Genomic DNA, 26,488 nt, shown 5'->3' with positions numbered 1-26,488 from the left:
TGCAGAACAGTGAAATGGAACTGTTTACATGCATTGAATAAACACATCTTACATTTTATTCTGTAACTATTACAAAGCTTTGTTAAACAATCCCCTTGCTGCAGTACAAACAATAGTAAGAGCAGCATGACAAGTGGTTGCTAGTCCCTTTAAGCTTTTTTCAAATACAAGGATTGGTTTACCTTTATCTAATATTTTTTTTACTTTAAGGGACTTCCCATTTTTACCTGCTCACACCTCCCCAGATCTTGATCCAAGAGTTTCTTTGTAAGGAGTTCTGGAAAGAAAAAAAGCACAAATAAGATAGGCTGTCTCTCCCAGATCTAGAACTGAAGGCTGTTTGTTCCAGTCTCTAGGGGCATTGCAGAGCCTGCTCTATTAGCAGTTCTCACTTGTAATCAAGGTAAACCTTCCCAAGTGCTTTAGCTGACCACACAACAAAAATCAAGGGGCGTTCTCTTTGTACGGAATAAATGGAATGTGCTTATGGCAGAGTGCTAAGAGCTTTCTGTGTGTAACTTGAAAATAAGGAGATCTCAAATGGATGCTTTTTTTGAGTTGCTGTTATTCCAAGGTGGTAAGTTGCCACACTATGCTTTAACATGAAGACAGAGATGATAAAGGCTTTACATCCTTTTACAGGCTAATGTGTGCTAGCATAGATGTGTATTGGCAAGATCTGATATCCTCTGAGGCAATTTTTAATCAGTCTGTGAAATTCTCTGTAGCATATACCAGTAGAAAACTGTTTCTTGTTATTAAACATTGATGCATCATTCCATGATGCTTGTATTACTTGATCCCATTGCTTCAGAGCACTGTGGTCACCTCTTGGTGGTTTATAGAATCAAGGCACAAATGTGATACAAGTTTTTTGTCTTTTCAAAGTCCAGTCAATCACTTACCGTTATCCTGGGTAATGTGTATATTACAACATTTTTGTAAAGTTTATAGTTGCCTTAAAGCTGTACAGTTCTATGAAAGTTGTAAATAATTTGGTTTTACCCATCGTAAGTCTTTTCTGCACTTAAAAGTGTCATTGCAGACTTACACAGGCATGTTTTGGTTTTTGTCCCTGCTCTAGCTCTTCTTCACTTGCTTACTTTTTCAAAACTTGTATTGCAGTAACAATTTTGTTGAAACAGAAAGATTTGAATTTGGTTTCCCCCTGTTTTCTTTTTGAATAAACTGGATTTATTTCTTGAAATTAGTGTGCCTAGAATAATTAGGAAGAAACATTGTCTCAAGGCTTGCAGTGACACTGCAGAAAGAGGAAGGATTTTAAAATGCCCTTTTATAGAGTGTACTGTGCAGCTGTAGGGCATACTTTGCTGTGTTCTACAAGCTACTGAGTAACAATGTACATACAAATCCTGTTTTTCTGGAAGAAAACAATAACAAATTTTATTATACCAAATTAAAATTGTTCTGCTGTGCAAGCTTTGACATAAGCATGCCAGCAACAGCATTATTCCAGCTCTGGCAGAGGGCTTTAATTGGTCTGCTAGTCTGTTCTCCAAGAGTCAACATTTTTTTTTTTAAGTTGTAATAATGTTTTGTGAAGCGACGTATTTTTTTACTATGTTGAAGTAAAAGACATTATACAGTTTGCTTTCAGAAAAATGTTTAAAGATAAGAATTTATTTTTATTTTCTAGGACTTGTGGCCTTATTTATCTGGAACAGCCCAGTAGTGAGTAAGTTTGACTTTCCTAAATTGTGTGTGTTAAGATAAGATGTGAAACGTGTCAGAATTTTTTTTTTTAACCTGTTAAGATTGACCTAAGTCATAGTATGTCATGTGTTTAATTTAGATTTAGTGGGGACTTTGAATTTCAGTGAGGGATGATGAAAGCCACAGAAGGGATATGTATATATTTGATCACTTCCTCCATGAAGGATTGCCACCCAATGGCGGGTGTCTCGGCATGGTGGAAACAAACATTTGGAGAGTGAGCTTCCTAATCTTAGCAACAAATGAATGGATGAAAAGATGCCTTAGCAACTCCCAAATGAGCTTGAGTTCATGCTGTGACTGGAGAATAGGGCATTAGTCAAAGGCAAAAGAGAAAACAGCTCGCAACAGTTAGGTGAATTATCTACATTCACTTTCTTTTCAAAGGATGATACAGATACTGCCTGATTCTTGAATGGCTTTATTAAGACTTCTTTTTTTCAAATGTGTAGTCATAATTACGTAGGGAAGGGAATGAGAGCTTTAATAAACTAAACTATGTGGGAAATGTTGGATGTTGTCTTAAATTGTTCCATAGACTGAAGCATGTTTTCAGAAACTATGTTTTGAATTACTACAGAGCTGTTAATGCAAAAACTTTAATTTTGTGTCTCTATAGGATTTCTGCTGAACTCAGTTCTGTATTAGTCCTGAAAAATTACTGGATTACTTTTTTGCTGGCAAAAGGTGAGTTTTGATTAAAAGGTGGTTATTTTAATGAATATTGTTGAAGTGAGTTCATTGGTTTGTTTTACGTGTCCAGTATGAGACTGGCATCCTTATTACAGATGTCCACAGTACAGGCCCAAGATGTTTTGATTCTGTGGCTTTTGTAACTACTCAGTAATATTTCTTTCTATACAGTTTTGCTATTCTTTTAATTTCTATTGCTTCCTGTGTATATTAATATATTTTTTTAAGCCTTGTAAGATTTTTTTTTTTACTTTGAAGGTTGATATTCTGTGTTTGAGTGTGTTCTGAGGTGCTTTATAATCTGCTAATATTTGAATGATGGATGATTACCTGAAAAGACTGGCAGAATTTTTAATCGGCTTATATATATTAAAAATATATAAATCAATTAAATATAATAAGAAGGTATTACTATACATCAAGTCTCTGAAGTTATGTATACTGCAATTCTTCCTTGAAAAGGCTGAAGTTCCGGTTAAAGCTGAGTGATGAAACAATTACAGTAGTCCATGGAGTTCTGTCTCATTGTACTATTTCTACGAAAAGGAATAAATCATGTATCTTAATTGCTGCTTACTCCAGGTCTGTGTTATCAGTGAAGTGTACACATCTGTGCAGTCAAAATTGGTTTTGGGTCAGCTGAGCTCCGTGGAGCTTTTTCACTAAAATTCTCTAAGCATAAACATAAAACAAAACCCAAAAAGTTTTTCTAGCCTGCCTTTTCATTGAGAATAAGGAAAGCTAAAATTTACCAGCAAATAGTTGAAGTCACAGGAAAGCCTGGGTGACGCTGGCTAATTCTGATAGAAAAGAAATACAAGAATCACATGTGTAAATAGAGCACAGGTAGTGGTAGTGATGCATGCTGTCTTGGGATGGCCCTGTAGATCTTCTCTGGCATATGAATGATAATTTGGGAACAGCTGGAATAATGTAGTTTTAAAAGTGCTTTTCGTGCTAAAATCTTTGTGACTTTAAAGTAATTTCATATAAACTTGACAGGCTGAGCATACAGTGTGATAGCATGTTTTGAATTTCTCGTCACTATATATTAGCAACTCCCACTTTATGAATACTTAGCGGCTTTCACAAAGCTTGAGTAAGACCACAAAAAAGAAAGGAAGAATTGTGCAGAAATAAGAGGTACATGTAGGTAAAATAGTCTATACAGTTACTGCACTACAGTAAAATAAAAAAGAAATCAGGAAGGAGCACCAAGAGGTAGGAATTTTGTGCACAGTAAATTTATTTATATGTATGCTATCTCTAAAGCAACAAACCTCTTGAGAATCATGAGTTTTAAAATCAGAGTGGTTTGGGTTGGAAGGGACCTTAAAGATCATCTAGTTCCAAGCCCCCTGCCATGGGCAGGGACACCTCCCACTAGACCAGGTTGCTCAAAGCCCCATCCAGCCTGGCCTTGAACACCTCCAGGGATGGGGCATCCACAGCTTCTCTGGGCAACCTGTTCCACTGCCTCACCACCCTCAGGGTAAAGAATTTCTTCCTATATCTACCCTCTTTCAGTTTAAAACTGTTACCCCTTGTCCTGTCACTACATGCCCTTGTACAAAGTCCCTCCCCATCTTTCCTGTAGGCCCCCTTTAGGTACTGGAAGGCCGCAATAAGGTCTCCATGCAGCCTCCTCTTCTCCATGCTGAACAACCCCAACTCTCTCAGCCTGTCCTCATAGGAGAGGTGCTCCAGCCCTCTGATCATCTTCATGGCCCTCATCTGGACTTGTTCCAACAGATCTCTATGTCCTCCTTATGTTGGGAGCCCCAGAGCTGGACACAGTACTTGATATGAAATCAATAGCCTTTAAAGAACAGTGGCGTCCTGTATGATGCTTTCTGAATTCTAAAAGTAGCAGTTTTGTTAAATGAACTTCCAAATCCTTTTTTTTTTTTCAAAATTGCTTTTAAAATTAAGTCAAACATCTCACAAAGGTTTTGTTTACCTTTTTAAATGTTTGCAGGTAAAGTGTTGCAAGTGGAAGATGACCTGGTGATTTCTTTCCAGTTGTTGCTGTGTGTCTTAGATTATTTTATCAAACTGTCACCTCCTGCTATGCTCAAGGAACCGTACAGTAAGGATTTTAGCTTTTTGTTCACTGAAGTAGAATGTAAATTGGTTAAATTTCTATTAGTGTCATGCTCACATTCATCATTAATATAATAAAACTTCTTAAGCTTATTAAAATGGATTTTTTTAGGTTTTAGTTCAATTTAGATGATAGTGAACTTGAATTAAATTATCTGAATGTGGCAGTGTATTTAATATAATTCTTTTTTTTTTTTTTTTTCCTATTGCTGCCATCCATTTGCTGTGTCCTCTGCCCATACAGGTTGTTCAGGGGCTTGTTAAAACAGCAGTTTTACTTTGGTAAAAGAATTCAGGTTCTGGGTAGATGATGACTGAGAACTATTATTTAGGTTTGCTTTGAGTTACAAAAGGAAAAGATAGTGCTGTGACTGTTATTTCATTGACATATAACAGTATGATGACAACAGAAATGCATGAGATACTGAACTATACAGACATTTAAAAGAAATATACAGTGGATAGAAAAATAGCTAATTGCAGTGGTAGCTCAAAATAAATTGGTAGAGGGAAAACGTAGATAGCTTTGCTTATATTAAATCCCATTTGTTATGAGCAAGTGTCTCTATTTTAAGTAAAAATACAATGGGTTTTCACTATAGAAACTTCTTTTCAGCTGTAAGTTTGTGTATGTTCAGTTTTTATACCTAAAACCTGAAAAATCTCACTAAAAAGGCAGAGAAAGTAAGCATTTATGGTAACTTTCAAAGGTAGAATTCTATCTTTGTTGAATGCTTTCTTCTGCAAACTACGGAGTTGATACACTGAAGCATTTGGAGCCAGAGTATGTGGAAAACAATTTTTTTTTATACTAATTACTTTATCTTTTGCTGGCTTTGAGTGAGACACTAGTATTTATAATCTAAATCTATTTGCTTTGTTTCTGTGTTTGTTTCATGAATGAATATCCACTTGGGTTATAATGTCATAGAATAGGTGATGTATTCACTGCTATATTCTTTAAATTCCATGTTTTGGAGGATATTTATCTGATCTAGTAATTATTTGTCTCAGGTAAGAACAAGCAATCTCGCTTTTATTCTAATGACAATACAAATAAAGGGTGGGAAAGGACAGGCTTGTGGCAAGCAAATTGCCGCCGTCCTCCAGTACCAATTTGAATTTAAATTTGTCCTTCATAGTAGGGCAGACATATGCTGTTTATTTCAGATGTTATAAAGCAGATCTTTTTCAAAGAACACGGAATTGAAACTACCCGTTTTTGAACTCTGTGTTCACACTGATTTATTTTTTTAGTGTAACTATGGAGGCTAGGAGCTCATTATTAGAAGCAGTTTGGTTCTGTGCACTGTATCTTGAAAAGAAATGCTGCCACTTCAGACTAAATGGCAAATATGGGTATCACTGTCATAAGCATTAGATTTCTAACTTGAAGCTGTGTGGTATGTGCAGGTGCTGTGTAAACTGTCAAACAGCACTCCATTCTTTTAGCAAATAACACAATGTATTGTTCAAATCCTCATGACCAAGAGGCTTCACATTGTGCTAGATGATGTCAAGCGTTATGATCTGACTAAGGCTGAGGGGATTAAGATGCAGCCACCCGAGCAGTGCAATTTGTCAGATTTTCTCAGAACAGTTACCAAATACAAATGAAGTTACAGGTGAGAACAGCATGCTGATTAGAGTCTCAGTTTTAAACCAACAATTTTTAATTATATTAATGTATATTAATATAATTCACATATTTGAAGCTGACAATATTGAAGCCATCTACTTTGAACTTAACAAAATGAACTACTTTTACCTCACTGAATTAAGGTTTTTTGGTATCTTCTTCAAGGTGAACTTTTTTGCGTGGGGTATTTGGAGAAAGCAGGAATTCCCTGCAGAACCATATTCCAGGTTCCCACCAGCACTTAAGTCCTGCATTGACTTTATTAACCTTCAGGCACGTAGAGTGAAGTTACTTTTTCAGGTCTTTGTTTTTCACTTCTGTTAAAAAAAAAAAAAAAAAAAATAGTTACTCATCTGTGAAAAGATAAGGCTTTCCTAGCTCTGCAAACCAGATGCTTATTCAAAGCTACTTGCAAAAAGTGCTATTAATACATTCTGTGTTGAATAGCTTTTTAAAAACAGAATGTCCAAATACTCATACAGGAATTTAAAAATCAGTTTTCTTTTTGTATAGGTTTTCTGTAATGAAGGTTTCTTACCCAGATGAAAGGGAAATATTTAAGAAGAGGACCTGAAAAATCATATAATAATTTAAATCTCTTCTTTCTTAAGACAACTCTAACCTCGTGATGGTTCTGACTATCTTTTCAGAGTCTGCTGTGACTGCAGTGACTGTTAATGGTTCAGCCCGAACTCCAAGAAGAGGTCAGAACAGGAGTACACGTACTTCAAAGCAAAGCGATACTGATACGAAAGTTATTGAAGTCCTTTGTAAAGAGCATGATTGTAATTTAGATGAGGTAATGCGTGTGTTTTAAAGTCTGTTAGGTCTTGATGCTAAAACCCATCTGGAATATGCATATTTTTTTTTAAAAGGTCTTTTTAAATGTCAATACTTGTGCCTGTTTCTCTCAAGTTCAGTAGTAAAGATATTCTACAATTCTGTGGTTTCTCTAGTAAGTAGTTCAAAAAAAGAAAGAAAAAAAAAAACCAACCCCAAACAAGCCCTTTGATATGGGTGATAACTTTGCCAGGGAAACTAAACTGTGAAGAATGCAGTACGAAGTTACAAACTAATTGCAGCATGTAGACTGTGGATGCAGGGCTGCTCTGATGGGGCTTCACAGCTGCATCCCTTGATGAGAAAATGTACAAAACAAGCGCATTGCTTCTGCGTGGGATCTTAAAGACCCCATTTCCCTTATCCTTTGCTGATAAATCTAGTCCTTTTTACAAAGGAATAGATTTGATTTTTTGAATATCCAAGCAGATGATGGAAGCAGAAATATAAGAGAGCTGGGAGGAGTGCAGTTCTTCCCCAGTTTAGTCATGTAGTGTTCCAGGAATGGTTTATGTGCTGCATGCTTACATATCACTGTTTTGGATATGTAAGCAATTTCATTTATGCTACTGAAATCAAAACATAGTGCATTACAAAAGTGAATTTAAAGATGTGAAAGCAGTGTATGCATGTCTGCCTCTGTGCATTGCTAATGTTATGTTTTTTCTCTTTTTTTTTTTTAGGTCAAAAATGTGTATTTCACAAGCTTTATTCCTTTCTTGAATTCTATTGGTGTTGTAGCTTCAAATGGACTACCAGAGGTAATTGGAGGAATTTAAGACAGTTCAACAACAGTCCTTTACTTCATGCCAAATTGCTTAAGATTCCCTTTACACGTTGATGAAGTTTCTAATAGGTTGTTCTAAAATCATCTAGCAAAGTGCAGTGGTTTTTAGGAATGTAGCTAGCAGGGATTCCAGTATTTATTCATGGAGTATATTTAGCTTTTACATTTGAATTTAATAAATTAATTTCCTGAGGCCGAAACAGTGCTTTTGCTCAAAGCAAAACATGACATGAGTTGCATATCCGTGATCTTGATGAGCATTGATCTAAAATACAACTATTAGAATATCAGGTTTCTGAAGGTAGTCTGTAAATGTGTACAGTCTTAAATTACCCACCTTAGTTTAAATATAATTGAGACATGTTACTGTAGTCATGTTGGAGAGCTATCCAAAAGATTAGGCTCAGTTTCACATCTGGCAGAGTCTGAACTGCTGTGTCCCTGCAGAATTACTTTCATCTTGCTGAGTTGTAGCTTGGGTGCAGCAGACTACCTCTATGCAATCACACGCAAGAGTGCGCCTTAGTAGGTAACTTCTTGCAATGTGTTTACATCTATCATTCTTAAAAGAGTAGGTTTAGCTGTGTGTCACCAATCGATGCGGTAACCTGAAAATAAGCAGCTCTGAAGCTTATTAGACTGAAGGTCTGCAAGATTCAGCAAAGTATATGTTCTGTTCAGTTTTGTAGTGTGTTGGGTGGGGGACAAAATACAAGACCCACTGAAGATCTTAATCTTCCAAAATGAATTTAAGGGTATCAGCGGTCTGTTTAGACTTTTTAATTTATGAGTATATGTAGTTGGGAAGTCTTGCAAAGGTCATTATATAGCTTATTCTCAAATCAATGAAGGTTCTTATCCAAGGCTGTTCAGCTTAAGCATAGTGTCAAAGTTAATAGTCTAAGGCTCTGCTGTTGAAAATTGTATAAGATGATGCAGTCACATGATCCTTGCTTCTGAAACTTGAGTGCCTGAGGGGATGTTCTAAAACAAAGCAGAAAGTTACACCTATGTTTCAGAGGTAGTCAGTTCACATGTGTAATCCAGCTAACCATCAGTCATAGCTGAGATCATCCGTACAATAGCTAGTAATATGGGACATCTAAACAGACTTTAATTTTCATAAAAAACCACTGAGTTTTTGATAGATTTTAATGCTGCTTCCAAAATAACTAAAGCTTTTGAGACTTACTGTTGGTATTTCATTTGTCTTCACTGTGTGTTTGGTGGTCAGGCTTTATGAACTAAATAGATTGATTCAGAATTCTTATTTTTGGCTGAAGACTTCTTCCCAGTTAGCCCAGTGCAGCCATTTTGTTGAAGAGCTGCTGTTTTTTTGCAGTGAGATTCTGAAGTTTCTAGAAGTTTGTGAAGTACTGAAATATCTTAGACAAAAAGAACACATAAGCCATTATTTAGATAATGAACGATGAAAAAAAAAAAAAAGAACTTCTAAAATGAAACAAATAAAGGTGTTATAGGAATCTAAAGATAATCTTTGATTGAATAATCCTAATCTCAGTATTAACCATGAGATCAGTGTGGAGCAAATTAATTTGGCAAAGGTAAAAGGAGAGGATGAGGAGCAAAGTTGTGTAAGAGGTATTTGCAGCTTGTTTTTTCTTGGAACTTCGAGGGGACTAATTTGGGTTCATATACACTGTTGGGTTCGTATGCATATGTTCTATATATGTTCTGTTTCTATAGCAGGAGTTTGCTAAAGTACAGCATCTTTTAGTATGTTTAAAGGCTCAGGGAACAGATAATTGAGGTGCCTGCCTACTTATGCAGGAACACTGGAGCAGATTTGAAGTAGTATCTAGGCTAGTATCTGTCCCTGATTTTAAAAAAAAAAAAATAAAAAAAAATTGCAGACTTCCAGTTAGTCACTCAGAATAAAATAAAAAAAACCAACACCAAAAAAACCAACAAAATTTTCTGTGCAAAACCAAAATCAGATCAGTATGGGATCTAATCAACTAAGAAACTTCTACCAGTAATTTGCAAAACAACAATGTGGAATAACGGTCTATGTTTTTGTAGAAATAGGCACTTAAAAACCTACACCACTAGAAATATTAATATGGAATGGAGAAGCTCTTCTTACACTCAGAACAGGAAGGTCTGAGTTTGGGTCTTGGCCTTTTTCTCAAAACCAGCAGAGACAGGGTCCGAGTGGATTGTCTGGCAGCTGTTCTAAGGACGTTTATGCTACATTTCCTGCTCTTAGAGACACTTTTTTCTTCTGGAAGGAAAGATTTAAAAGCCTGGAAGCATTAGTTTGATTTGAAGGTCTGTGTCTCCCACTCTAGCTATTTTTAGCTCTTTTGCAGTGTCAAGGCCTACATTTCTTCAAGAAAGTCTTATGGTCTTGGATTGTTTTCTCTTCTAAAAGATTATCTTTGTTTGCGTGTGGGAACGGTAATTTTCCTCTGGGTGTGTTTCAGCTATTTGTCCAAGAAGTGACTTTGTGAGCTTCAAGGTCGTTCTCTTAGCAATTCAGCACTGTATTCATGAGGTAGGACTAGCTTATATTATTCAGTAAATTGTTGAACTTATTGCTATAAAATAAAGGGGTTTTTATCAATGTTTTTTGAGGTTGAGGTTCTCTCGAAACAGTATGATGAGCTCTATCTCAACAACAAAGATATAGACGCAAGATTATTTCTGGATCATGATGAAACTCTACAGCCTGATGTCATAGCATGGTAATTTCCATTTACTACTTTCATTTTATAATGGAAAATCTGAACTTGGGTTGATTTCTCCCTTTGCCCCCCTGCTGCGTGTTCTAAATTGGGATCTCTGTATCCTGTTGATCTCCTAGGTTTGCACTTCAGCTAAGATATTTCTGGCAACCCCAACCTTGCTTTACGTTATAGCTTAAATAATTAGAAAACACATGACTGTGAGTCTACCTAAAATGATTTGGAAGCTCTACTTTAATTCTTACTCTGTGCAAGCACTTGTGGTCAATGGGAAGCTGAGGAATCGTGAGGAGGAGGCGGCCAAGGCCATGTCATGCTAGTTGATTAGCCATGTCTGAGGCAGTGTTACGCCTCTGGGGCTAGATGACATGGAATGGCATGGCTCCAGATCCTCCTTCCTAAAACCAGATGGTGGCATTTGGAAGCTGCTTGCTGGCAGTGGTCCTCAGCCCGTTCTGACCTCTGACCTGTACCCACAAATTGGGGAGTGGTAATTTGCATGGGACAGAAATGGTTTGGCAGGATAAACAGTTAAGTACCAATGCCCAGGCATATTCCCTGGTGCTGTTCAGTAATATAGATGTCATGGGCCTGTTGGAGCAGGCCCAGAGGAGGGCCACAAAAATGATCAGAGGCCTGGAGCACCTCTCCTATGAGGACAGGCTGAGAGAGTCGGGGTTATTAAGCTTGGGGAAGAGAAAGCTCCAGGGCGATCTTATGGTGGCCTCTGAGTACTTGAAGTGGCTTATAAGAAAGATGGGGACAAACTTTAGCAGAGTTTGTTGCGGTAGGATAGGGGTAATGGTTTTAAACTAAAAGAGGGTAGATTTAGATTGGATGTAAGGAAGAGGGTTTTTTTTTTTTTTTGCAATGAGAGTGGTGAAACACTGGAATAGGTTGCCCAGAGGGGTAGTAGATGTGCCATCCCTGGAAACATTCAAGGTCAGGTTGTATGGTGCTCTGAGCAACCTGATCTAGTTGAAGATGTCCCTGCTCATTGCAGGGGAGGTTGGACTACGTGACTTTTAAAGGAAACGTCCAGCCTAAACTGTTCTATGATTCTATTTGATTTTTTTTTTAAGTCGTATGCTTTAATTCCAGTGGTTCCTGACAATTCAACATTTCCACAACTTGATGTGAGCTCACAATGTAAATCTGTAACTTTACCTATGCTAGAAAAATACATTCATTTACAATTGGATTAAGAGGGAGCTAATACCAGCTGTATATGTAAATTAAGCTGTTTATAAGTAGAATTCTAGGAAAAAAAAAAAAAAGTTGGAAGGGAACTTTGGAGGTCATCTAGTCCAATACCCCCTGCAAAGCAGATCTACTTGGGAATTTAAATTACATTGTTCTAATGACTGGAGTTGACATCTAGATCTTCTAAAAATCTGTTCCACCATTTTCTCTTCAGTTTAATAAGTCTTTATAGAAAATGTTCTTTTTTGAATTATGATAGTTCTTCATAAGTTTGTTTTCCATTTCTGTAGCTCACAGTTGGAGAGGACACCAGTCAAAAACAATCCAGATGAGGAACTTAATCCTATACTTCCACAGACTCCTGTTAGGTATGGGTTTTTCTTTTAAGCTATATTCTTTTTTTTTTTAATATCCTAACTAGAAACATTCATCTTCAGAGTAATTGTTTTAATTTTAAAGCAACTGTTGGTTTTTTGTTTGTTTTGTTTATGTTTTTTTTTTTCCCCTCCCCATAAAACAGACTTGTTCTGGTGACTAATGAGCAGTAACATGTACTGAGGGGTGCTGAGTGCCCTCAGTTCCTGGTGAAATTGTTGGAAAACAGAGAAAGCTTTTTACTGAGTTGTCTGAGAAGTGCAAGATGTCTGTAAAATAGATTACTGTATTTGTTCTTGTGAGAATGCAACTGTATCCTTCCATGGCATACTTCTGTCTTCCTTTCTCACCTTTGCTATGGCTCTGTATCTTCTGGCTTCCTTTCCCGATACCAAATTGTATGTGCACACACATTTCTTCTCCCATGATCTTTTTCCTCTTAGTATTCTTTTTTTTCCTGTATTGGGAAGATCAACATTTCAGAGTGCCAACATGTTTTGGTCTATTGGGAAAATGGACAGATATGGTAGAAATGTGGTATTAATTGGTGATTACTTGGTCTACAATCAAATACAGAAAAACTGCAAAATTGAATTTGATTAATGAAAGGAAAGGAGATCTGCATGTACCATTTTTCCCTTGTGAAATACAGCTTTTTGTCAAAATTGGTATCACTTTGCCTGATGGTACTTAGAAATTCCTCGACACTCAAGAACCAGCTGTGTCACTTCAATGCCACGTGGACAAACAGAGAAGTGTCCCCACAGGCAGTCATTCTTAAGGTGTCAGGTTTAATAAAATCAGACAGTGAAGTTCTTGTTCCATGCTTGCTGTATAAATGCCTCTCATTTTAACATGCTGTAGAGATGAGGGAAGTTAAAATACTGTACCTTTAATTATTACTTCAGTTTTCTCAAATGAGTAAAATTATTTTTGTTTTTATTAAAAATACTTCTGCAGTCTTTATATGCATGTGGAAGAATGAATTAGACTCTAGGATTGTGCATCCATTATAAATCTAGTAAATACCATCTGCAGAAACGAATTGTTTTCTAGCCAACAGAGCAGTAAGGTTCTGAAAGATTCTTCTGAAAAAGTCTAAAAGGAGACATGCATCTGAGATAGATATTGAACTGTATATGAAAGAACTTTTAATCACCTGTGACTGCAGAAGGTTTATTTGATTGCCTCAGTGATCCCTTTTAGTCTTATGCTTCAAATATTTAACTGCTAGTGATGCTTTTTTAGCCATACATCAGTTTGCCTTTTGGTTCCCAGACTGAATGTGCAGTATCTGGAACTAGACTATCTAAAACATGCAGTGTATTTAAAAAGAAAGTAATTGACAACAAATCCCATTTTTGACAAATACAGGCAGCTGTTGACAATTTTCAATTATACTAGAATTAAAGCCCTCTAACACTGTGAAAGATGCTTCATTAAAGTTCTAGACATGGAAGGCTTATTAAGAAAGTCCATGAGTACCAAGCTTCTGCATTGCTAAAAATTTGAAATGTACTAAACCAACTTTGATCTTCAGAGGAGTTCTAGTGAGATATTTACATTCCCTCCATCCACACTTGGGCTTTTCTCTGAGTTATCCAGAACTGATGCCATTTAGGACAGTTCGAGTGAAGGTTTATTCACCAGCGGTGATTTGGGCTATAGTAACTGTTTTTCATAAAGCCACAGAACTGTCACTAGATGGCAGTAAACCTCTGATCACCAGCGTAGAGTGGGCAGTGTATCATTAACTCTCCTTGAATTAAGTAGAACCCCTTACAGGTTATATTGAAAGCCTGGTACTTACTACTTTTAATCCTCTTATAATGTTTTCTTTCTGGACTTAGACACTTAGGATCTGCTCTGAAGCTCTCTGGAACTGGTGAGAATCTAATAATTTTCACCAGTGGAGTTGTATCTGGTCATTTATATAGAAAGCGGTAGATAAAATGGGTGTAAGTACTAGTCCAGAGCATAGCAAGAACAGGTTGTGTGTTTTCATTTTAGTTTTTTCCACTGTCCTTATGCTTTTCCTTATCACTAGTAGAGGTTTGGCAGAACTGATTTTACCAAAACCTTCTAAGAAGTAAATTAAAGAAAAATGCATCTTTGCACTACTACAGTTGTAACGATTGAACATATTTTCCTTTTTTCTCCACTTATTTTCTGAGTGATATGAGCCATTTTGAGGTTAAATAGCACAGAGATTTAAAACAAACAAACAAAACCCCACCAAAAACCACAATGACAAATTCGGAAAGTAACACCACCACTGAAAGAATCAAACTGTTTCTGAGATGGTAGGAGAGAAATTAATATGCGAACCTTTCTAAATGAATAGGAACTTAATGCTATTGCTTAATACCCAACTTGAAATATGTTTAAAAAATAGTCAGGCCACATTAGTACTTATGGATGTACTGGATATATTATTAGTTCTGTATGTATGTGCAAATAATAAAGGCAGAACAATACATGATATCCCCAAAAGCTGGAAATGTGGGCTGCTTAGATGCTAGCTCATGCACATATGATCTTGTCATAAAGGACAAGATTATTGTTCTTATTTTCCCACCTATAGATATTTCAGTCACCTCCTGGATAATACATACTATTTGACAAGAGGCCATGTTTTGTTATCATAAAATAATGATCTTTCTGAAAGTCATGAAAAATGTTTGTCATCAGGATTTCGTTTCTAGAAGAGAAACTGAAAAATGCTTTTTTCGGAGAGATACACACTCACCCTAACAAGGCATTTGACTTTGGAGTTAACAACAGGAACCTTTGCACTTGTCTTCAAAGTATTTGTAATTCTTTAAATTATTACAACTTTTCTGAAATACTGCTGTTACTTGGGTTAGCTTTAGTAGTTTACTATATTAAGACCTTGGATATGAATCCAGTGAATATTACTTGTGGTTTTGAATCTGGTTTCAGCAAGAAAATTCTGGGCATTAGGTAAAGATGCAAATAGTTTTGATGTCAGTGTTTTTTGTGGTTTTTTTTTTTTTCACTCTGTACCTGTAAAATAATGCCAGTAAGACCGTATATAGAGGCATACTTCAATACTTCAGTACATCCAAGTTAATAAAATGTTAATCATCTAGACAATAAAGAACACTGGAAAACTTCTTTATTGTCCACATCCTTTTCCCTGCCCATAGTACTTTAAAAGTTAAGAAAACTTTATATTTAAGGTCCTTCTAACCTAGCTACAGATAGAGCAGGTAGAATAAGGATTACAGGAATTGTAGCTTTTCTGATGGAAATAGAAGGAATTGGAGTTAAAGTAAGAATTTAAGTTTTAATGTGACTCTTGGGTTCCGATCCAGGGAGGGATAAGACTCTGTATTGTCATCCTGTTGCCAATAGGAACAGCTCTGCCTCTAAAAAATGTGGGTTTTTCAAAGCATCTGTTTTAAAAAGGCTGTATTTTCTTGTGACTGCCATATTTTAAAACATCTTTCTTACTACACCTGTGAACATAAAAGCTGTCTTCATTCACCAGTCTTTATTTTTGTACAAAAACCAAAGAGTGTTTTTGATAGGCAGTTGCTTGATTTAACTGAATATTTTCACGTACAAGGATTGCAGTTCCACGGTTTTACTGCTTTTAAAAGTGCTTGTTAGTGTTTGTTACTTAATTTATGTTCTTTTGGTTATTTACTTATGGATTGTAATCATTCTAATAATTGGATGATTAGATAAATTAGATTATTAGAATTCACAATGGTTGATACAGTACAGCAGTTTTTCCCAGCAGGTTATTTCATAACTGGGGTGAGAACTAACATTTTTTTCTTGTTTGTTTGTAGCATTGCTCTTCAATTTCTGGAAACTGTCAAGCCAACCTTAATGTTTATTATGCATTTTATTGTATTTTCCAGAGCTGCAATGAATAACATTCAGCAATTGATTATGATTTTAAACTCAGCAACTGATAAACCGTCAGATACTCTCATCGTATATTTCAATGTAAGTCACTAGAAGGAAGATTTGTGAAACATTCTTGGAATTCTCACTCAAATAAGATATACGCCTATAGATATGACGTGTGTTTTGGGAAACTCCTTTATTAACAACCATTTATTGAAGAAGTACATTTTAATTGGGCAGGTTTAAATGTAATCATCTTAGAAAGCACTTCTATACAACTGATGTGTACTGCAACCTTGTAAGTTCTTAAATGTTTTTGTTACTACACTAAATATTAAGATTTATTTATGTATGTATCAGATGGAAAAAGAAGGGAATATAAAAGGAAGACAAAGAGGAGAAGGAGGGTATACTCAGAGGATCTCATGTCCACATTCAGCAACTTAACTTTAAAGGCATTAACATTGATGGTACTACTTGTGTATTCATTGGGTTAGTTGCAGCTAACTGCATGTGAGACTTGAAGTTGTAGTTACTGGAAACTTTTGAACGTATTCAATGGTTCTACTTTTTTTTTTTTAAATACTCCACCTTTATTTATGCTGATGAGCTGATTGAGAGATGTTACAAAGTGAAGCAGGACTAATGTGATTAAATCATTAAAATGTTTTTGAAGTAAAATGTCCTTTCTTTGCCTTTCCTTCCCCTGCCCTCCTTCCTGAACTTTATTAGAATTGCACAGTGAACCCTAAGGATAGTATCCTGAGAAGAGTGGAAAGTCTTGACCACATCTTCAAAAAGAAATTTGCTGAAGCAGTTGGACAGGGATGTGCTGAAATTGGTGCACAGGTAACTAGCGTTTTGGTTGAATATTACTCATTTGAACTCTGTTGGTAGTAGTTAATGTGAGACTTGACTTACTGACTGTCCTCCTTCAGTGCAGATCAATAATGGTAAAACGTAGCAATATTCTTTTCAACTTGAAGAATGGACAGGTATTATTTTCTAGAGCAATAGGAACTGGGTGGAGATATGTTGGAAATACTTTAATGAAGAATGGGAAAATTGCTGGGCAAAATACATTTGGAGAAATGTATATTTGCATTCATTAAGGTAAGTTAGCTTAAAACTGCAAAAGGTGTCTCACTTCCTAGTAGGCCAGCTGTGCTTTCAACAAGGATTCTGGAAAACAAATCCAACCAAGTTTGTACTCGACAGTCTCCTGTCAGCCCTGCTTTTTAGCCTGTTAGCTGTGAATCAACGTAAACACTTGATGAAGCCTTTATGTGGTTGGGGTAGCCACAAACCTTAGTAGCCTTTGAGGCTTCTCCAGTGCTATTGGGAAATGGAAATGGGGACAATGACTTCTTCATAATGGCTCTTCTAAAAAATGGAAATGTTCTGAATTGTTAAAACACATGAGTTTGCCTGTTGTAGTCTTTTAAAACATCTTGTAATATTCTTTAATTTCTTCTTTGTTAACAGAGATACAAACTTGGAGTACGTCTGTACTACAGAGTAATGGAGTCTATGCTTAAGTCGGTAGGTTTAGTACTAGTAGCTTAGTACTGGCATTGCATTTACAAATACTGAGAATATTCACAAGTTTGGTTTGATTTATATATTTCAGGAGGAAGAACGCCTCTCAGTGCAGAATTTCAGGTATGTGCCCCTAACTTGTTATTGAAGTCTGCTGTTTTAGTGTTCAGACGCTTATTAATAACTTACTTTCTCTTCAGCAAACTTCTGAATGATAACATCTTCCACACATCTCTCCTGGCCTGTGCTGTTGAGGTTGTCATGGCTACATATGGCAGTAAGTTGAATTTAAAGTCCTAAATAGCATTGTTATTTATTGATAATTATTGCTATTTGTTCTAACACATAAATACAGTAAATAGCAAAAAAAAGAAGTACTCACTGAAATTTCTGAACTAGCAATGATTCAATAAATACAAAAAGGAAAAAAAAAACATCAGAAGTGAAAGAATGTAGTACTCTTCATAATTTTACTTCATTTTCCCTGTAGGAAATGCTTCACAAAGTGATGGTAGCAGTGCTGAAACAGACTTGTCTTTCCCATGGATTCTTAGTGTATTTGATTTACAAGCTTTTGACTTCTACAAGGTGATTGAAAGCTTTATTAAAGCAGAGCCAAGCCTAACAAGGGAAATGATAAAGCATCTAGAACGCTGTGAACATCGAATTATGGAGTCTCTTGCTTGGCAATCTGTAAGTAATGCTTTAAAGTTGTATTTGTCCTTGTGTAATGTGTATATCTAGAAAAAGGAAATCACACCCAACTCTCTAAAATAAGTTGTGGTTTTGATGAGATTTATTTCTAGCAAAATAAATTAGAAGAGCAAAACAAGATTAATTTTGGCATGTCTTCAGGTTTTGAAAAAAGGAGTATATCAGAGGAAGTCTACATAGCTCTGCTGATTTACGTGGTTGTAAGCCAACATCATCTCACTAGTCTGGCATGAATCTTAAGGGTAATAGCCTTAAACAGTATTTTGGTGCCAAAGACAAGGCAATAAATTCTGTGCTTTATTTGTAAGATAATTTTTATCCAGTTACTATTCCCACTTGGCAATAGGGCCTTAGTTCTGTGCATCTGATGCTTGTTAATAGTACTTAAAATATTGATTCACATTGTCCTTTGTGTTTCAGTCACTTTAGTATTTTTGGATGCCATTAAAATAAAACAGTGGGAGGTTGGGTTGGGTTTTTTTAGGCTGGATCTCAGTAAATCAAACACTGTTTCTTTATATTGTATGTTACTTATAAACCAAAAATATGCTATTGATGCCACAAAACAGGAGACTATAAAGACTGCTAATTTTGACCAGAGAGACATAAAGTGACTGTTAAAGAATCCGTCCCATATCTTACAGTTCTGGGAAGTTTAAAAAGCACAGTATATCATGGCTAATGGGATAGTTTAATCATGAAGCAAGTTTTATTTTTAAGGTCATCTGTGCTTGGTTTGTGTATGACTTCAGGGTGAAAAATCAATTATTTTCTAGAGTAGGTGATAGTTTACTGGAGTGTGGGGTTATACTTGTGGATTTGGGGAACACTGTTGTACCTGAGCAGCAAGAGCCCCATCCATGTTCAGGTTTCTAGCTCAGGAGAAGCACGCTGGCCTCAGGGGCTATGGAAGCAATTGCCGTGCTTCAGACTGAATCTGATGGACCGCCTTGTGCCAACCAGCCCTTGCTACTTGATTTCCTTTGCCAACACACTTAATGGGGACATGTCAGGCCCTGAATATGCCCTGTTATGAAGGTGACCTTTGCACTGGGGGAGCCAAGACTTCTGTATCCAGCTCCACGGTCATCACTGGCATTCTACGTGCCCCAGGATTTCTGGTGTGGTGCTATGGCTGCTGTACCAAAGTGTAATTTTTCCCTCTATAATGCTTTTGCATGTTTGTTTGATGTCTTGGGAAATGTACGTGGCCTTTCCATTGCTGTATAAATTTCTTCATGGATTTGCTGTTCTTTGAATAAGACCACCTGAAAGCACTTGAGGCTGAGAGCCTTTTACCAGAGCCTAAAGAAACGGGGAAAACAAGGCAGTGTTTCAGGAGGCAGGCAATATTTTAAGAAGCTTGCAGGCATATAAAAAGTGCTTATTTGAGAATTGTAACGGTCAGAGGACAAAAGACAGATGTACAAATACCCAAGTTTGACTCTGTACAAGCAAAAAGTGGCTCCTGCTGTCTTCTGCAAACCAGTTTGAAATCAGTTTACTGATCAGCTATAAGCCGTATCTATCAGTTTCTACCCAGTAATTCAAGCACTGCATGCAGACAAACTGATTTGGACTTGAGCTTTCAGACTGGAAAATGCAAAGCATTGTGTCTTCAGAAATTATAGATGTAGTTGCAGGCTTTTGTGGAAAAAAAAAAAAATTGTAACATCAACAGCAAGCGCAGGATTATTTCGAGCTTTCCGAGTGCTCTGTTTGAATGTATTTAAATTGAATCCATCTTTTTGAGTTGCCAGAGGTTTATGTTTGGTACTGTTTTGGGGTGGCTTATGTAGCTGATTTGAGTGTTAACAGAATGGAATAGTTCACTTGGAAGGGACGTACAGTGGTCATCTACTGTCGGTAAGACAGGTGAAGCGGAACACAGTGGCGGGGATAAAAAGAAATGTGCAGTACACATATCCAAGGGCCCTTCTGCTTCACTGGCCTGAGTCATGTCTCACTTGCCTGGATCTCCCCAAGCGCAGGACAGCCTGTGGTCTCCAGAGGTTTGTCACTAGAGGGCACAGCAGGATTTCCTCAAAAGCTAAGGGAAGCTGTGGCAGCCAGCTACGGGCAGTTGGAGCCTGTGTACAGGCACCCTGAGATTCTTCGTTGGCCTCCATTGCCTCTTCCAGCTGCCCATAAGGGAAAGGCTGCGAGTTGCAAGCAGCAGACTGTACAGTGGTGGCTCAGGAGATGAAGCATGGTTTGGGTTGGAAGGGATCTTGAGAGGTCATCTAGTCCAATCCCCCTGCAATGAGCAGGGACATATTCAACTAGATCAGGTTGATCAGAGCCCCGTCCAACCTGACCTTGAATGTTTCCAGGGATGGGGCGTTACCTGTGTTAAAATGCCTTGCTGAGTCTCTGGGTCACTGCATTGTAAGGCCCATACATTGTAAGGCTGTGCATAGAAATGTAAAGCCATGAGTCCTCTAGTGCAGAAAATCCACCCTTACCTCACATCTAAATATTGACTGGTTTAGTCTAAAAAGTGTAATGTATTAGCAACAGAAGAAAATGCTTCCATGGCTGACTTGGAAGGCTGTTGAGGTCCGGTGTCCCCCAAGGGTTCAACTAGTGAACAAAGGAGTGGTTCACCATATTCTTCTGCAGTTCCTCGTCTGGATATTGTCTCACTACCTGGGTATTGTCAGCACGTAATGGTGTACAAGACTTACAAAATGTCTGCTTAATTAGTAATTCCCTCAAGAATAGGTAGGCAATTAGAGAAGTGTAGTTTGTACCAATAAATATCTCTTACCTCCAAACACAGGAGGAGAGAAAAGCCACATGACTTGTGCTTAGTCATAAAGAGTATCTCACCATAAGAGATTGCCTTGGGTTAATTTTAAACAAATGACCTGATAATCCAGAAAAGATGGAATCTCAAGAAGGTTCAAGTTTCCTAATATGGTTAGAGGATTTTTTTTGAAAAGTGTTAAAATGAAGAAAAGCATGGAATGAGTAAAGCTTATGCAAAAAAAAAAAAAAAATCTAGCTTGGTAAATAAGAATAGAAACACTTGAAAAATACTTATTTACAAATATTTGCACAATGCAACTCCGATTCCCCCAATTATTTGCTGTGGTGGGTTTTTTTTTTCAGTTCTTACCTTCCCCCTCAGGTAATACATTTCAGTACAAGGCTTCTCTGCTTTTTGGAAAGTCAGGTGTGTATTTAACCAGTCTTTCCTCATTCTCATGACTACTTTAGGAAGCAGGACTTCAATATGAGATTTAAAGAGACTGAACAATTGAATACAGAATAGCTTGAATTTACGGTAATTTTTTTACATGTCACAGAACTTTTGTGAGGGAAAACGCCTTGCAAATTTCTCTGAAGAAAAAAATCTTAAGTACATCTGACCTTTATCTGACTTTGGAAGCTGTATTGAATGAATGTGAAGGATTCTGTTTCTTACCGGTATTCGAAGATAATGTATCACTCCTTTGCTGGTCATTGTGAATATGTTTATTGCTTTTGCATAGCTAGCTGATTTAGTCATCTGTCCTTTCAGAAGGAGATGAAACTTTTCTAGGTCATCCTTTCTTTTAACATAAAAAGCATAGCTAGACAAAATAAAGGATGGAAAAAAAGTTGGTTTCTTCTCAATAATTCTTAATTTTGAAAAGGGGAAGGTGTGCATACTGACTAAATCATGTGGAAAATACCTCCTTTTCCTTAAATCTTTATTGAACTCTGAAGAAAGAAGCCCCTTTTATCCACTCAAATATTATTTACCAGTGAGGTTCTGATGCTTCCAGGTGCAGATCGTTTGGAGTTTAGAATATGGTAATAATGCTGCACAGTTTTTATTGGCAAGGCAGAAATATACTGTACAACATTCTTTCTTCACTGTAGAACATTGTGCTTCATTCAGTGCTGTATTTTGGGCACTATTTTAATTTCGTAACTTTAAAGGGAACTGAAATTACTTTAGACTCAAAAAAAAAAAAGGTGCCTATAGCCTTTGATTCATTTTTATCGTATTTATATAAATATGATTTAAACCCTAGCACAGTTAAAATCTTTCCCGTGGAATGGGTAATGGCAGCTTGTTACCTGCCAGCCTGGGAGTTCATGCTCAGCCTTTTTCAGAGTTCTGTCAAAGTAATCTCTCTTGTGGCCAGTCAAAAAAGTAATTGTTTTGAATATAGAAGGTTGTGTGAGCAAATTCCAGAATCTCTGAATTTGCCTTAGTGAAAGCCTTGTGAGCTGCTGTGCCACTGCTTGATACAGTGTGCTAGGAAGAAGCAGGGAAGAGCACGTTTTCAGTGCAAGTAAATAGAATACAAAGTCTATCAAATTTCATGATCGATTTTAAGAGCGAAATACCTATAATACCTAAAATGCATTTGTTTCTGGGAACAGCATGGTTTGGGTTTGTTGTGTTGTGATTTTTTTTTTTTCTTCCTGCTGTATCATTTTAAAAAATAAACACCTGTAGAGTATCTTTATTATCTGTATCTGCAAAGCAATCCAGTTTATTTCCCTGCCTCTCAGCTTGCACCCTGCTTGTAAGCTGTGAACAGGGAGGAGCAGGCTGGTGTTAGATTTCTTTCATACTGCTGCTTAGAGAATGTGCTTCCTGCAAATGCCTGTTCACATGTACAGTAGGTGAAGAGTGCGGAGCATACACGTTCTAAATCATCACATTTGGCATACTTAAAATAGCTTGGGCAATGCTGCAAAATACTTTTTCTGCAAGCCAGTTTTTGGTGAGCCAGAGATGAGATGTATGAAGCGCTTTCGCTCCATCAAGCTTCAGCTGCCCAGTACTGGGGTAGTGAAGGGGTCTCGTTCTTCTGCACTGGAGTTGCAGACCAACTGCAACCTTGTCCAAGGATAAGATAATTCATGCCAGTCCAGTAAGGCAAGCTAGAGAAAGAAGCACGACCATGCTTTCCTGGTTAGCTCTGCAGATGGCAAAATGTTCTCTTCTGAACTTGATAACTCATCCATAGGAGCACTAGGAGTCCAAGGGGTATTCCTCATAGGACTGCAGTTTTAAAAGGTTAGTTGGTAGCTTTTGCTGTTAACAGGGATGAAAGGCAGCTACATCGCCTTCTAAACCAGCCCAGAACAGAATGGGAAGATGGGCTGTGATACGCTAAAGGGAGTTCATGTGCAGTTTGATTTGGTCTGGTAGCTTCAACTGGTTTCTTGGTGTTTGTTTGTGTGAGGGACAGATGTTGAACTAAAGCAGTGCACTGCGCTACAGCTGTTGACACTGTAGCCTTCTTTGACTGCATTGCTCTTTAACACTTGCATATCCTAATTGGTATTTGTATTTTTCAAACGAAGAAGGAACACCAGTATTGATACGTGTTGTGATTTAGAGTTGTAATGTGGTTTGGAGTTTTAATGCCTGATGCAAGGTAAAGATGGCTCTACAAGGCTACTTCTCGTAATGGTTAGAATATGATCAGAAGTAGCAAGCGTGCTTTGCTTTATTTATAACTTCTATGTAGCATTGCCTAAACTGTGCTACATAATGCTTCTCCTTTATCAGCTCCTTCTTCTCTGTGATTTCTATTGTCAATTAAATGTTTGCAATGAAATCTACAGTACTGTTTTATCATGTATTATTGATTTATCATAACTCAATGTTTGCAATAAGTATTTCTCAACTAACTATATAGTTGGATTCCTCATCCCACACCAAAGACTTCTGTTGGTTTTAAATGTTGTAGCTCATTGTGGCAGAAATGCCTTCCTGAGGAAAACTATGTATCTCCAAAGAATGTATTTTATTGCATTAGTATGACAAACTCACTGACCTACTTTGATGATGAAGTAAGGAGAAAAATATTAAATAGGTATGTTTTTAAGATTTGCTGAAAAATTGTTAGACAAATCCAGGTCAGGGTAAAGCTGTAAGAAGTTACAAGTAAGCAATTCTTAGTGCTTTGGTATAGTAAACCTTAACTATGCAGCCTCCGAGCCTTTGATTGTACAAGGACACAGTTATCGTGGAGCTCACTGTACCTGAGTGCTTAGTGCTTGTTTCCTTGGGTGCCGCGTATAATTTCAAATTAGGTGTCTGTTCCTTGTAAGGAGGAATTGAGCATCTAGGAATGGGAGTTAGTGTATTTTCTTGTGGTATGTATCCTTCTCAGTGTTTTCCATTAGGAAACCTCTTCTGGAGGTAGGTGTCTACATACAGTTTGAAATCCTCTCTTCGACTTCAGTGTCTTAAGTCTTTCTTTTTAAACTGGAAGAAGTAGGAATGGTCATACTGTCAACATTTTATACAATAGGTTACTGGATAAATCGTTTACTGCTGTATTAGAAGAGTGACTCTAAAACCTTGTTGATCGGCAGCCAAGTAAGGCCAGGCAGCAAGGACTAGGTATTGGGGCTGCCTCTGTACTATTGGCCTTAAAGGGACAATAGTTTGGGCTTGAGTATTGCCCCCCAGTCACTGGTGGTGTTTCGTTAGTAATGTGTTCCCTGGCACGTTTTGGCGTTTGTCAGCACTCCTGGACAATGCCTAGACAAGATTCGGGGCATGATGTAGCTCAGGGACTATTTTCAACTGCTGGTATGGATTAGAAGTGGAGAAAGTTTAGCTGTGTGGGTGCAAGCTGTGCTTTGCCACTTGCCCTCAAGGCCTTAGGACAGGCCATGGCTCGTTGTGTTACCAACTGGAGGTGTAATCATGGGTTCAAACATGAGTGACTTCAGCACTGGCAAATGAGTCACGCGTTCCTTTACTGTCTCTCTTCTAGGCTCCATGAGTCGTACGTGTTTCTGCGCAGCAGCTGGTTATAGTAGTGTATGTCAGACATACTCCTTTCATGCCTACTAAATTTTGACTTTCCTTAGACATAGGAATACCTAATTTGTAAATGAGGGACAGCCTAAGGCACAAAAAAAATGCTCGGCTTATCCAGAATGACAACATTTGCAAGCATGCTCACTGGCAGGATGTGAACCACCTGGGGAACTTCACTGGTGTAAAGACAGGCACCTCAGGAATTGCAGGCATCAGATTGCTCTTGCAGACATCCTCTATCTCCTATGATCTTCTGGATTTTTAGGCACTTAGTATCCTGTCTCAGTGTGGAGGTTGCTATGGACAATGACTTCCAATATGGAATTTCCTAGGATTTTTCTTACAGGGGAAGAAGTGTGCTAAGGGTCACCAAACTATGCCATTTCACGTGCTCGCCATGCTCCTTTCCAAAAAGTTACATTAAGAGGGTGCAGCTTTAACCTTAAAGAAGGAACTGAGAATTGATTTGAGGTTTTCTGTCTGTACATCCTAAATATATTTCTGCTTGCATCATGAGCGTGTTCCAGAAGCATGTGTGATGAGAGGGAGGTCACTGCCACCACTGCTGCTTGGCGTGATAGTGCTAAAGGATCATACTGGTTCTGCTGCATGTCCTTTTTGTTTTTTTCTAGCATGAATTAGCTCTAACACTTCCGTTGTCACAGCTGTGGCTGGAAAGCCTTCTATGATTTTGCCTTTATCATACAAGGTGCATTCTTAGAATCCTGTAAGATGGATGCTTTTTGGGTATTTGTGAATATACCATATAGTATCATATACATATATATGTTGATATGCTTTTTAGTTTGAGCGTATATACACACACACTCTCTTTTTAATAAATGCATAAATAAAATATGTGAAAGTGTTTCTCCCATGCCTTCTGAGTACTCCCGAAGAGTTTCCTTTTATGGAAATTGTGCTGTGCTTTTTAAGGCTTGAAACTTTTATCTACCTTAACAGCTGAAGGCAAATTGAAAAACCAGGAAGAATACCGAATGATAGTCTTCACTGTCTGCACCATCACTTTGAAAATCTTCCCTGCCACTCCTATTTATTGTGAAGATGACTCAAGCTGTTATTCATGCTTGGGTGTTACCATCCCAGCAAATCCTCTAGGCTACTGGAAGAGAAACCAGAATGCTTAAAGCTGAGGTCCTGTGTTTCCTGCTTTTGTCTGTGTTGGCAGTGTGTTCACTTCTTGGTAGGCACTCACTAAGCGTACAAAACACCAGGGTTGTAAGATATTGGTTATGTTAGCACAGTATTAATGGATTTATCTGTTGCAGGTATACCAAGTCAGCCCAACCCTTAAGATGTTATTTTCATTCAAGTACAAACACGACCAAAGGGATTACCCAAGACACAGCAACTGTGTGGAGTTTTCATTCTGTGAAATTTGGATGCCATTCTTGATTAAGGATTTAAGTTTTTCTCTACTTCATCTACTGCTTTAAAATGTAGAGTTTCTCTTAGTAGGGGGA

At 37.4% G+C, this 26,488-nt stretch overlaps 1 protein-coding gene across 1 annotated transcript in view; it reads left to right on the top strand.

Annotated features, from left to right (window-relative positions):
• The window catches only part of RB1 (retinoblastoma 1), an 87,215-nt gene that overhangs the window by 13,457 nt on the left and 47,270 nt on the right, over window positions 1–26,488 (top strand). Inside the window, exons 5-17 of the mRNA XM_009879614.1 lie at window positions 1,658–1,696; window positions 2,354–2,421; window positions 4,406–4,516; window positions 6,820–6,968; window positions 7,693–7,770; window positions 10,395–10,504; window positions 11,998–12,075; window positions 15,976–16,063; window positions 16,697–16,813; window positions 17,450–17,506; window positions 17,595–17,626; window positions 17,704–17,780; window positions 17,994–18,196. Coding sequence (XP_009877916.1) covers window positions 1,658–1,696; window positions 2,354–2,421; window positions 4,406–4,516; window positions 6,820–6,968; window positions 7,693–7,770; window positions 10,395–10,504; window positions 11,998–12,075; window positions 15,976–16,063; window positions 16,697–16,813; window positions 17,450–17,506; window positions 17,595–17,626; window positions 17,704–17,780; window positions 17,994–18,196 — 1,207 coding nt within the window. The remainder of the gene's footprint in view (window positions 1–1,657; window positions 1,697–2,353; window positions 2,422–4,405; window positions 4,517–6,819; window positions 6,969–7,692; window positions 7,771–10,394; window positions 10,505–11,997; window positions 12,076–15,975; window positions 16,064–16,696; window positions 16,814–17,449; window positions 17,507–17,594; window positions 17,627–17,703; window positions 17,781–17,993; window positions 18,197–26,488) is intronic.

This window comes from Charadrius vociferus, unplaced genomic scaffold, assembly GCF_000708025.1.
Source record: "Charadrius vociferus isolate BGI_N301 unplaced genomic scaffold, ASM70802v2 scaffold482, whole genome shotgun sequence".
In the NCBI taxonomy this organism is placed as follows: domain Eukaryota; kingdom Metazoa; phylum Chordata; class Aves; order Charadriiformes; family Charadriidae; genus Charadrius; species Charadrius vociferus.
The sequence above is the reverse complement of the archived record's forward strand: the minus strand, read 5'-3'. Positions and strand labels throughout refer to the sequence as shown.